Below are 14,070 nucleotides of genomic sequence, written 5' to 3'. Positions count from 1 at the left end.
AGGATGCAAAGTTGTCTTCTGCACTTTTCTAACATCCACAAATTCCTGCCCAATTTTCTTAGTCTTAGTAGGCACGTCATTAACTAGAATAATTAGTGGTTCATTTTCTACACACTCTACACCAATAGTTTCATCATTTTTCTTTAAATCTAGAGGTAAATATACAACTCTTCCTTTTAATCCTCTCTGTAAATCTGAAGGAGGCAATTTACCTGTTTAGGCTCCATACGAACAATAGCCTGAAATGGGTGCACACATTAAATGAGAATAGACTCATAGGTATTTAAATCTATCAGTTCAGGAGGAATAGTTACCAACTCTAGAATATTATGGACAGCTCTAGCAGGCATTTTGTTCTCATCTAATTTATTATAACAATATTTACAAATACGCTGATCCGAACCCAAATCAAAACAATTCTCTACCAACAAATAATTTGCAAATTCCTTCCACTTATCATTATTTTCTCTTTCACTTTTTAAATACAGATCAACAGTCCTAGTCTGATTCTTATAGTGAGTTCATCGACAACAAACACAAGAATATTCTAGCTTTTCACCTGAAATCACCTTAAACTTTGTAATTTTTTCTTCAAAATTTTTGGTAGTACTGTGTTGCACATTCTCTTCGTTATTTTCTTCTATTAATGTCTCAGTTTCTGCACTCTCTTGTTCAAGACTAGAGTAACAAAACTCAATGTCATCACAAGTCCTCTTCACATCTGAAACTGACCCATGCAAAAGAGCACTGTTCAACTCACTTAATTTTAGAGCTGGAATTTTTCCATAATACAACCTTCTGACTAACTTCCGCTTTCGAGAATGATGTACTGCTAACATCCTGAAATGGTGAAAAACACTTTGTCATACTTTTCTGGAAAGACAAGCCAGAGAAGGACCTTTCAAACCAGTATTTTTTCTCACTCGGCAAGGGTCTAGTCCTTGCAATATCTGAATCTTTTGTTTAACACTTTTTTTAGTATATGCTCGTAAGAAATTGCGTAAAATATCAATAGATTCTTGTCGTACCCTACAAATACTACTGCAATCCCAAGTGTACACTGGGGCTTTACGACGTCTCCCTAGAACTTCATCAGCTAACACTTCTTCTGCATTTCTGGGAACCATTTTCCCTTTCTCAATTGGACAACCATTTCTAACCTCATAAGCTTGACCACTGGTATCAACTGCATGCAATAAATCCTTGGTCTGAAAATAAAATTGAACTGTGTTTCCATTCACCAGAAAAAAATCACAAAAATTAGTTCTGTTAATTACTTTTTTCCTCTTACTTTTGACCTTCATAAAATGGATTGGTTTATCTAGTGATCAAATTCTGTTCACAACTAAAATAAATAGTTTTATTTTCACTTCAAAAGCCTTTTGACCAATGGATTTAATATGCTTCTTCTTTTTATACGAATTTCTTTATATTGATTTTGCCTTCTTTTACCATACATCGAATCTTTTGACTTCAAAATTACTTTTTTTCCTTTCCTATTATTCATATATTTTTTTCTGGTATAATCTTAATCACTAGTTTCCACATTCTGCACGCTATTTGTTGACTTTGAAAGTTTTTTAATGAAATCCTTTGTTATCTTACCAGAAGATTTTTTCTTTTTACACACATGATGTTGGTCATCCAATACTTGTTGTTGAATTTTCTTCAAATAATTGTCCTTTAGGTGTCCTTTTCTCTTTCTTGATTTTTCATGCATGATAACATTATTTCAATGATGATAAACAATATCTGTAAATAAAATAAATAAATGTATTTAAATACATTTATAAATTATACTTTTCTATTACAATACAAACACATTCTAAATAAAACCATTTAACTACTTCTTTTAATATTGTTAAATAACATTGTAATTCAAAGTGTATATATAACTGTATAGGAATAAAAAAAATGATACAGTGTTTGTAGCAGTGTATGGATACTGAAAGAGGAATTGTAGACCTGAAACACAAGTGGGTAGGTGTTTAGACCATGACATGCATAGTGCATATGACTTTAAACCAGTCCATTTGGTAAAGCCTGCCTCTCTATACGAGTACTTGGATACTAACTGAATGATTAGAGTAATATAAGGAGAGAGAGACACTGCATGAATGTATACTTGTTTGTATTTTACTACACTAAATGTATTAGTATATGGTACTGAATATGTCAGTATAGGATTGCAAGAGCAGTGTCAGGGTGTTTGATGGAGTGTATGGATACTGACTGGGGCATTGTAGGCCTGAAACACAATGGTGTAGGTGGTTAGAGAATTACATGCATAGTGCATATATCTTTATACCAGTCCAAGTGCTAAGGCCCTGGATCTCTGCATGTGTACTTATGTACTGATTTTAAAGCACTTATCTTTCAGCAAACACATAAAGGAGCATATTATCAAGAATTTGCGATAATACCCACAAAACACATCTAGCGCGGTTTATCCTATCGCCAGCTATCCCTGGATTTCATCACCGAGCAAGCGCAGTATTACCAACGCATTTTCCAAAGTTGATATGAAATCCAGCTATACCAGCGAGTAACACCAATATCACAGAAAATACAGCGATAATTCATGTTTGCAAGTGAAAAGCTTCTTAATATGACAGTGTAGACTTAACATGTCAATTCACCTCCCATATCAAGCATTAAGCAACCGGCTGGTAACATGCCTTAATGCATGTTAGCACCATATAGTAAATGTAATTTTGAAATGCCCCTTGTTAATATGTCCCAATGTGATTCTAGAAAAGCAAGACTACTCCCTGCACAGAACAGGTTTTTAAGCAGTTACGTGTCTGAAAAGCTATGAAATACCCAAATGCTTCTCTGACAATAGTTCCCAAATGCACACAGACTCTCAATGTGACTGTAGACAAGCAGCACGATTCCTTGGACTTTACTAAAACACATTTACTAGTCTGGAAGAGGTAATATGACTGCACACATTCCACATATTTCAATACTGCACTTTACTCTGAATGCCTCACTAATGGACCCGGCCCTTTTGACAGGTTCACCCCGAGACTTTTTGCTTTTTCCTAGCCTGTTTCTGGAACCTCGTGGTGGTGATTTTAGGCCTCTGCGCACTTTTTCACTGTGGTACAATGTAAAGTGCGTGAGCTCTCTGTGTATGTGTGGTGAGTGACCTGCCCTCCCATAGGAATGAATGGGGAATATGTATGCCCATGGTAGTTCCTGATGTGTGTGGAGTGCAGGGTCGAGTTTGGTATGTGCAAACTTGTGAGATTAAATGCTGCGCAATGATATATGCGGCATGATTATGTCTAGTGTAGAAGTGCCACTTTTAGAAGTTGGCATATTTTTGTAATTTGTGTCTGGCGTGTGATTGGCTGAGGCTGGCTGGTGAGCCTGGCTCCAAGAGTCTGGGATGGTCTGCCGCGGTGGTGAATGGAGTGTGTAGCATGCTGATGTGAGGGGAGGAGTGAGCCTTGGCCTGCGTGTGGATTAACCATCTGGTTTGAGGGTCCTGAATGAGGCTGGGTTTTCCCCACACAATGCTGGCTCCAACCCCTGGGGTGCGTCTGATGTCCCTAGCCTGGCCAGTGAAAGGAATTCCCTATAACCAGTTCTAGCTGGTTCTCACACTGCCTGCACCCTGCTAGACAAAGGATTTTATAGTATAAAAATGGGCTGTGTCCCCTTCCAAAATGTTCTTGTTTCTGACTTGAATCCTGCCAGGGGCGTGCTGCTGCTTGGGCTCAGGGGAAGGCTTGCCTCCCTGAGCCCTGCCCAGCCCCTCGATACCTGATGGACTTTCCCTTTCTGGGAGCTGCTGTGCTCCACCTTATGTCCTGGACTATTGAGGTCCTGGACTCCTGAAGAACTTTGCTGGAGGATTTCTCTTATTAGGAGCTGCTGTGCTGCCTCCTTGATGCCTCAGGACTACTGGGACCCTTCTTGATGTAAGGGTTATCTCTGGTAGCTTGTGGGGCTGTCAGTGCCCCAGCACGATGGAAGCGCTTTATTTGGTCCCATAGTGCTTGAGAGCGCTTTTTGCTGTAGTGCAAGCGTGTCGCCATCACGCATTTTGCGTGAGGATTGGCAGGTGCCTACCCTGCGACTTTGCCTGCATTTATTTAATTATTTAGCGAGTGCCCACCTCGCTTCTATGTTTATTTTGAACTTCGAGGGTGCCCACCCCTCGTTATTGCCTCCGTTAAAGTCACCGCAGCCGCCTGGGGTAAAACACTGGAAGGAGATGTCCGGCCCGCCGCCTGGTTGTGGGCGGGGCCGGAGGACGTTGTTTCCACTTCCCCCTGCCTGGGGGAAGCCATGCTGTGCCCGTCCGGTCTCCCGTGAGAAGAGGGAGACCGGAGATGCTGCGGCCGAGGGAGAAGATCAGGTGAAGTCCGCGGGGCTCCCGTGCTACGGTAGAGCCCCGCCTGCTGCCAAGCACCGCCGCCCGTAGAGGAGAGGAAGCAGCGAGTGAAGCGTAGCCGCCCCGACCTGCCCGGTGAGTGTTGAAGGGCTGTGGGATAGGCGGGAAGCTCCGGGCAGATGTCGTGTTGCCTTTGAGGGCACTTGTGATGCAGAGCCCGTGAGAGGCTCTTGGGCATTTGTGGATTTAGAGTCCCCCGAGCGGGACTTCAACGTTCCGGGGACATTGTGATTAAGAGCCCAGCGAGGCTCCGAAAAGGGGCATTTGTAGTTTGAGCCCTGAGCGGCTCCATGGCCCCACAGTTGTTTAGAGCCACGAGGGCTCTAGGGGGCGTCAGGGCATGTTGGCAGCATCCAGTTGAGCCCCGTGTGGTACAGTGAGGGCGGTGCAATTAGGGCGGCCCCGGTTGGCAGCGGGTCGCCCCAACGTAGTCTAGAGCCCAGAGAGGCTCCCTGAGGGCATATTTTGTCTCAGAGCCTGTGTGGCTCCAACGTTCTGCGCAATGTGGCACAGTTTTAGAGCCGGTGTGGCTCCAACGTTTGGGGCATGTGTTATGTCAGAGCCTGTGTGGCTCCCACGTGGACACAAGTGTTTTCAGAGCCTGTGTGGCTCCAACAGTTGGCGCAGTTCTGTTCTAGGGTCAGTGAGGACCCTGTTGCAGTTTTGATTCCCAGCTGCCCAGCAATTAGTGGGCAGCTGCACCGTTTATGCCCTTGTGATGTTCCCAGGTGCCCAGCAAGTAGTGGGCACCTGCAACGTTTAGGTTTTGCGCCGGTGGCGCACCCCTGACTGGCACTGCATTGGCAGCGCGCCCTGACATTCTGGACAGAGGGCTCTTTAGTCCCTTTATTAGATGGGGGCTGGTATGTGATTTTATTTAGGCACAATGTAATTATCTATGTGATGGTAATTGGCTTATGTGAGTCTTGCGCAATGTGATGTGGTGCTAGGAAATGTAATGCATTTAATATGATTACGCACCTTGATCTTATACCTCTGAATGGTTTTGGGCATCATGTGTTTTTGCGCTATTGAGTTGTGGTGTGGCACCTCTGAATGTTTTTATGCATCATGTGTCTTCCTTCCCTGCACCTCTGAATGTGTTTTTGATGCATCATGTGCCTTGGTATTACACCACTGAATGTATGTTTTATGCATCATGTGTTTTCCTTCCCTACACCTCTGAATGTTGTGATGCATCATGTGTAATGTGTTCTTGTTTATACCCCTAACTGTATTGTGATACTTAGGTGGTTGTTCTTTTCAGTACAGGTGGTCCTAGTGAGGTCCTGGTTCCCTGCGTGACATTCTCCTAAGGTGTTTAGGGTTGCGTAGATGGTACTTACCTGTTACCAGTTTACTGGTTGTGTGCTATATTTGCTAATTTGTGCTACAGTGATTTTATATCCTATATTCTATGTTCTAGAAGTGCTATTACTACCAAGTGCTGATTCTGACCGTGGCCCATGCGGCCCTGTCCTGTACATAATCCCTTGTGAATATTGCCCGTGCCAGTTGGCACAATGTACATGTGTGATTACTATCTGATGTGTTTTGACAATACAAAAGTTATTTTTATATAACCTTGCACGGAGTTCCTTTTGTAGTGTGCCTAGGATGTTGTTGCTGTTGTGTGCTGGCGCAAATGCTTTACACATTGCCTCCGGGATAGGCCTGTCTGCTCATGCCAAGCTACCAAGGGGATGAGCAGGGGTTATCTTGGCGTGTGATTCCCTTGCCCTGACTAGAATGGTGGTTTCTGCCGAGCTTTGGCGTCAGCCTTAGCCAACCAGAAATAGTGCAAACGCATAAGCAATGACTGCCTTCTAATGCTACTAAAACTTCACAACATAACAGATTTTAAAGCAGTTATTTGTCAGCAAACACATGAAGGGGCATATTAAAAAGAATTTGCGATAATGTCCACAAAGCGCACCTTGCGCTGTTTATCCTTTCACCAGCTATACCTGGATTTTATCGCCGAAACAGTGCGGTATTACCAACACGTTTTCCAAAAGCTAAAAAAAAATCCAGCTATATCGGCGACAAGTACCAATATCGTTGAAAATACAGCAATAATTCATGTTTGCAAGTGAAACCTTGTTAATATGAGAATGTGGACTTAACATGTCAATCCATCTCACATATTAAGCATAGTTAAATCAATTTGTTATGTTATGTTATGTTATTATAGGTCTTCTATAGCGCACGGCTACTCCGAGGACTGTCCCGGCGCTTTGTACTACCAGACCTAAGAAGGAACAGACAAAACATAACAGTGAAAATAAATACAAGCAGTCACCAATCCTAGAACAGGGCAGGAAGTCTCTAACAGGTAAAGAGCCAGGTCTTTAAGCCCTTCCCGAACGCAAGTAAGTTAGGCGTGGAACGCAAGGTCAGAGGTAAGGAGTTCCACAGCTGAGGGGCCAACAGCCTAAATGACCGCCCTCCAATGCGGGCTTTTTTTATTCGGGGGACTACCGCAAACGCAAGGGACTCCGATCTCAAGGATCGTGCCGGATGGTAAAAAGCCAGCCTCCTTTGCAAGTATTGAGCTCACGTGGCATGCAGAGCTTTGTGGGCCAGCGTCATAGCCTTGAATATTATCCGCTTCCGGATGGGGAGCCAATGTAGAACTTGCAATAGACTCGAGGCACTGGCTCGCCTATGCAGGCCAAAGATGGCTCGCGCGGCAGCATTCTGGGCCACCTGTAGGCGTTGTAGGAGGTACTCCGGGAGGCCAAGGTATAAGATGTTAGCATAATCCAATCTGGATCCAATGAGGGCCTGAACTATTGTTCTCCTGTGTTCCTCCGACAGTAACGGAAAGAACTTCCGGAGCATCTTGAGGATGCCAAAACATGTTCCTGTAAGAGCCAGCTTTTGGGGATTTGAGCGTCAGCCCGTTATCGATTGTAATTCCCAGGTTCTTGGCTGACTGGGATGAATGAGCTGGGGAGAACATGTCGGCGGGCCACCACCCTGCCAATCCGGATCAGGTGGACATCCGAAAAAAAGTATCTCAGATTTGTCTGAGTTGCACTTGAGGCTGTTCAGTTGGAACCAATTAAAGACAGCCCCAAGGCACTCCCGGATACTTTCACCATCAAATTCTTCACCCTTCCGGCAGGTAAAGAGAAGCTAGGTGTCATCGGCATAGGAAACGATCTGGGCCCGAAGGACTCCACCAATGTCGCCAAAGGGGTCATAAAGATGTTAAATATAGTTGGGCTCAATACAGAGCCCTGAGGAACTCCGACTCCCAAAGGCGACATCTCAGCGGATCCAGGGGAGGCCCAGACCGTTTGTCGGCGGTTGGCTAGAAAGGAGCGAAACCAACGAGCACCGACCCCTCAGACCGATGTCATGAAGTCTAATTTCAAACTAGATGTTAAAATCCGGCATAAACCGCGGTTAGCGTGAGTTTTGCTATCACTCCTCAAGTCAAAAGCCGTCTTGTAAATACAACGCTGTTGTGGTAACGCCCTCTTCAATGTTCTATTGTCAAAGGAACAACTACTTTGCCTCTGGGAACTTCTACATTTCATCTCATTGGAGATGCGAGGCGAGGCGTTAGCAAAGCATCTGCTAACATGCATTAATGCATGGTAGTGCTGCATAGTAAATAGGGCGATGTAATTTTTGCCCTTTTTTTTGGCTTTCAAAGCCAAAAATGCGACAAAATGGACCTTGCTAATATGCCCCAATGTGATTCTAGACAAACTAGACTACTCCCAGCACTTTAGCAGGTAAAACACATTTCCCCTATTAAAAACAAAGGCAACACATATACATGTAAATATCAAATCGCATTACTTCCCACATTAATTCAAAAGCTAACACACATTTCTATTGGTCACACATTTCAACAGTTTGAAATTGACATACGTTTGAACCCTACCCCCAATCTGCTTACTGCCTGTTACCATAGTAACAGTTCATGGAACACTCAACTGAGCACACAGGTCACAAGTTCAACTCACAATGTTGCTAATCCAAACAGCAAGTGTGCTTGACTTTTCAAAATATCAGTTTATTGTATGTAATGTTCCTTCCAAACAGTTTTTGTTACTAATAAGAAACATGCTTTTAAAAAACAGAAACATGCACCCTACCTTTCTGTGTACAATGTTCTCCCCTTCAGGAGCCGGTATATCTTTTCGAGACGGGGAGCTGCTAACATACAGCTCACCATGTGGAAAACCAATCTGGTTTGCATATTGAAACAGAAAATCCAAACAAAGATTGCTATGACAGGGCGGGAGCCTCAGCAAACAGCAGTGTCCCGGAGGTGGGCACCCCAAGACACTGCAGGAGTCCCCTGGGGTGGCGCTCCCCAGGGCCCTCGACGGCTCCAAGAAAGCCCCCCTCCTACAATATAAAAAGCCCCGGGGATGATGATCCCTGGGGCTAGGAAGCCCCCTCTGAACCCTCCATTAAACTATTTTTTGCCCCAGCATTTTGCACCCCCGGGGGCTAATTTTTAAACAAGCGCAGGAGACCTCACCTCATTTTTATGTTTTTTTTACGGCAGATCCGTGCACCCTCCGCACATTTTTCCGTTTTCCCTTGCCCAATTGTTTTGGGGGCCCTAGGGGTGCTTGTAAGACCCCCTAAGCAGGTCTCGAGGGTCAGGATATTTCTACCCTGTCCCTTTAATATGTTTTCCACACTTATTCCAATGATTTCTTGAGCCTCGCTTCTACCGAGGCACAACATGGCTGCCTCGGACTTAATCCCCCAACTTAAACATGCCACGGGGTACGTTTGCACAGTGGTGAAGGTAGGGGGCGGGGCCTGAGGTGATATGTGTGCAAACACGCCCTGTGGCGCGTTTTAAGTTGGGAATTTAATTCCTCTTCAATCCAGTGATGTCATCACCATGTCATGAATGATGTAACATGTGACATCATCAGCAGTGGATTGCCGGCGCGCTAGTTATAGTTAACGGGGAATTTCAATGGTTTTGTACGAGTGAAATGTCCAGCTAACTATAACACCCCTAAAACCTATGGTTTTTCAGTGAATATATATGTATAAATATATATATATATATCATTCTTCAATGTATGTAGATGTGGAATTAGGAATAAAAAATCTATACTTCCTTTGTATGCATTTACCTTTCGATACTTTATCCACGATATTGTTGTACCAGGAGAATCATGTCCTCCCTATTCAGTAATACAATTTACCATTCATAGAAAGACCTTAAGGCCAACAACAGCATCATCCTAACAGAGGCCTTTTTCTTCTCCTTTGCTTGAAAATGTTTGAAAATTGAACATATCATAACAAAAAGTGAATCTAAGATGGAAATGAGTTGCCAGGTGCCCCTGGCGAATGTCAGAGCTTCCAACTGCAACATCGCTAGGACACCACAATCAAAACACCCACCATATCACTGAAGGACACCCTCCAGGGTAAAAACCTGACTGTGATGAGCTCCAGGTCTGTGGCACTTCTTGGACATGTTCATTGTGTACGTCCATGGTGCTCACAGCCTGGAAATATGTGGTTACGCCCTGTCTGTCATGCAATGACATGGCACTCCCTCCTTATGGAATGATGCTGACACCATGTCCAGCATGTAAATTTAAGTTGTCCATGTTGCTACTCCAGCAAGACGTGAAGGGTTGCTCTTTTGTGCCACTGTCCCTCATGCGTGAGTCATGGAGGCAGGAACGCTGTCATAATATAGGATGTGAATAGGATATCTCTTGATCGTCAACCACTCTTTTAAAACCATTCTGTTATTGATCCCTGATCTTCTCAGTCTAGGAGAGTGTGCATATTAGAGATTATCCCAAGATGTTTTCTTCATTTTCCAGATCCAAGACATTGTGCGCATGAGTAGGCTGCTCACCATTTTCAGGGACGACAAGGACGGCGCGCAGGACATGGATGTTGCTATGCTACGTGCCCTCATGAAAGGTTAGTAAGGGCTTCACTGACACACTGCAAAACTTCCATAACATCTAACACAACAACACACATATTTGTAAAGCACATGTTCATGGCTTGGGGTTTCTTGGTGCTGAATAACAAGTGTTTATTGTTGCCCAACCTAGTAGTACTCATTTTATTGACCTGGCTAGGATGAAAGGATGAGTAAATTCAACAGGTTTCTGATGTGGGTGTGTTAGTACACTGAGCCACCAGACCCATATGATTATATGGCATATTACATGTGTAAAGTGACATGTATAATAAGAATAAAAGTAGGAGCCATGAAAAGAGAAAACACAAACGCACGTATTATGGGTATCAGCCCTACCCACACCCTAATGCTGTTATATCTGTGCTTCTTTCAATTTCAATTTTCAGGTTATGTGTTTATAGAGTCCAGCAGTGCTTATAGCTATAATTGCGCAAGATCATTGTTTGTTCTTATGTCTCAGTTATAATGTTACATAATGCAGGTTTTTGAATTTTTTTTTCAGTTTAGATACTATGGGCGATATTTATAAGAGCTTATCACCACCGGAATGTCACTGTATGTGATGTTCTGGTGGCTATAAGCCCTTTGCCTTATTTACAAGGCATCGTTAAGCCACTTACCGTGGCTTAACACCGCCTTGTGAATGAAGCCCCCTTTCATGGAGCACTTACAGTGAAAAGGGTGGGCAATGGAAGTTGCAGTGGCTTTCAGCTACAACACCATTGCCTATTTACAAGGGTGGCGTTAATAGGAGGCAGCCTCAAGAATTAGACCAGGAAAACCTGGTCTTAACCTGTCCAAACAAGGAGAAAATTATGAATTTCTCCTTGTTCTTGCTGTTTGCAGAATGAAGCACACATAGATTCAGGAAATCGCCCTAGTGATTGTTCATGTGCAGGAAGGTGTCCCTTCCTGTACTTAAACAATCGTTGAAAAAGGAAGAGTTGCAACTTCTATGTGTGCTGCATAAAGCCCCACACATGGAAGTTACAAATCACCATTACTGATTGTTTATGTGCAGGAAAAGAAACCTTCCTGCAAACGAACAATCATTCTCTGCATCACAGGCACCCTTGCACCAGGGTTCAATGGTGCCTGCATTGGCGTTATAGGAAATAAAGTGAGCGACCCAATAAACCTTTGGGGGCTTGGGTAAGAACGTAATAAGGATGGGTAGTGTAGCCTCCAAAGGAGTTTGTTGATAAGAGTCAGTTAGTTGTTTGATAGTGGTATACAGGTAAATTAATTATCCTGAGTGAATTTAATTCTTAACGATGGAATGAAAGGATATACACTTAAGACTAACTAAACAAAACAGAACTTGACATTTAAACAATACAGTTGTGACAAAAACCAATGGACATGTGTATAGGCAAAAAATAGATTTTATCAAAGTTCATTCATAAAGGGAAATACAATACAGAAAAAATATGTAAAACAGGAATACAGGATGAGGATTGGACAGTAAATCAAAATCACTGTAAAGCCTGTGGAACGCCTATCCAAGAAGATGTAGACAATTTTCTTAAGATAAGGCTGGGAGTCGACGTTTCGGTCTTTATAGGTAAATCTCTAAGACCATCATCAGGACGGAGGAATGTTAGTATTGTTACTCCCTTGAAATGGAACAGACTTTCTTCATATGTTGAGACGATGTATTATATAATATATACAGTCTGGACAGGTCTTTATCTCTGTTGGAGCGGGGACAGGCAGTTTAAGAAAAAGTTTTCGCTATTAATTCGTCCCACCTCACAAGATTTGAGAGGGTTTCAGCGTCGTTAAGGAACCACGATCTGTTATAGTATCATGGAGGGAATAAGTAATCTTTCCTCTTGGGTTAATGCTTCTTGCAAACTGGTCAAGAAAGCAATCTGGATGGAACGATCTGTATTAGTCTCGAGCGTTCTATGGTAGCGGGAGGTCTCAGCCATCAGCCATCAATCTGCACTATCAAACAACTAACTGACTCTTATCAACAAACTCCTTTGGAGGCTACACTACCCATGCATTGGCGTTAGGCAGCTAAATGTAGCGCTAAGGGAAATGCAGGGGTGCACCGCATTCTAGTAAATAGGGCAGAATAGCGGAGCACACCACACTCCACAATTCTCTTGTAAATATGTTCCATTCTTTTTAAATTATTTTTTGCTCATTTTATGAACCTGTTGTGACCCACGGCTGGTCATGATCCCTGAGGTAAAGCTTCCTGTTCATGAATTTAGTTTGCTTGGTCATGACTCCCTCATTGCCACAGCCCTGTTTCACAAACTCTGGATCAAGGCTGGTGGCCCCAACTCCTTTTTCTGATCAAGGAAGGTTGTAGCCTCATCCTTTCTGGTGAAACTGTGACTATCTTGCCCTGTCAAATGCTGCCAAAAAATTTGTAGCATGTGTTTTATGAACAGAAATGTCTGATTTGTGAAACTTATAAAGAAGGCGAGAACAATCACTCTTCTCCTCCTTCAACCACTCGAAGATGGTTTGCCATGGTATTGTCCCGTATAGACTACGGCAACATAGTCTATAACGGAGCCCCTGCTTACATGATCCACCGATTACAACTGGTGCAGAATCAGGCGGACCGCCTGATCCATGGCCTTCCCAGATATCATCGGGTCACCCCTATACTCAAAACTCTGCATTGGCTCCCCATAAGGGAGCGTGCCTTGTTTAAACTCGGCTGTCTCACTTACCAAGCCAGAGTGGGCACTGCCCCCCAGTTCATCTGTGCCCTCATCAAACCTTACTGTCCAGGCAGAGAACTTCGCTCGGCCCATCTGGCCCTCCTCACCATCCCTCGCTTTAAAAAACAGAGGGCGGGCGGAGCGAGATTCGCTGTCCTGGCTCCAACTTTTTGGAACTCCCTTCCGATTGCTCTGCGCACTTCACCCTCCTACCCCCTGTTCCGTAAAAATCTTAAAACTTTTCTGTTCACGCAAGCCTACCCCTAATCCTTCCGCTGCTGCCACTCACTGATCACCACTAGCGCCATGAAACCGCTGGGTATGCGAGCGCTGTACAAAAACTTTTAAATTCAAAACTTTTAAATTCAAATTAAACAACTCTGCTTGTGTGCAGACAGGAAGTCATCTCCATCTATGACATTTATTTTCAAACTGAAGTTCCAAAATGTTCTTTGCCTCAAAATAACTTGAGTGAATTTCATCAATTAACAAAAAAAATGTATTCCGATGGAACTTCGGTCTAGAAATAGTAACATGAGATGTCAGTGTGTTTCTCACAAAATGTGATTCCCCATAAAAAATAAACGTCGACTCCCCTTGACCAATTTGTGTAACGTTTTGATGGGGGATCAAATGAGATAAGTTAGCTGCTGGCAAGTTTGCTGTCAGTCAAATTTTATTAACAAAAACAAAAAAGGGAAATACCTCTAGATGTTAGACAAATTATTATAAACTACTAAATGTGAGGTTCTAAGCACAGGCCATCATTTTAATCTTTGTTTATACCCTCCCCTACTTTCCATTTGGTTGGTTCTGTTCTTGCCCTACCACTGTTAGAATATGGGGCAGTTTTTGGCTGGGGAGTGGAAGCTGTGAGGAGAGACAGAGCATTCCACTTGATTTCATGATGTGTTGATGGTGCGGATATAAACTATTGAAGAATCTGACCAGTGTCATTGTCTTTGTCACACTTGCTTAGAAGATGCTGAATGGTGGAGGGGCTGCCCATTCCCATCGCCATTGTCCCAGACTTG

The 14,070-nt window shown here is 43.4% G+C and overlaps 1 protein-coding gene across 2 annotated transcripts in view; it reads left to right on the top strand.

Annotated features, from left to right (window-relative positions):
* Positions 1–14,070, top strand: part of LOC147693338 (transient receptor potential cation channel subfamily M member 2-like) — a 623,295-nt gene that overhangs the window by 162,614 nt on the left and 446,611 nt on the right. For both annotated transcript variants that reach the window (XM_086933675.1, XM_086933674.1), the window contains exon 12: positions 10,240–10,342. In XM_086933675.1, the coding sequence (XP_086789801.1) occupies positions 10,240–10,342 (103 nt within the window). The remainder of the gene's footprint in view (positions 1–10,239; positions 10,343–14,070) is intronic.

This window comes from Lissotriton vulgaris, chromosome 8 (assembly GCF_964263255.1).
Source record: "Lissotriton vulgaris chromosome 8, aLisVul1.2, whole genome shotgun sequence".
In the NCBI taxonomy this organism is placed as follows: domain Eukaryota; kingdom Metazoa; phylum Chordata; class Amphibia; order Caudata; family Salamandridae; genus Lissotriton; species Lissotriton vulgaris.
Note: the sequence above shows the minus strand (reverse complement) of the source record. Positions and strands in the feature narration are given on the sequence as shown.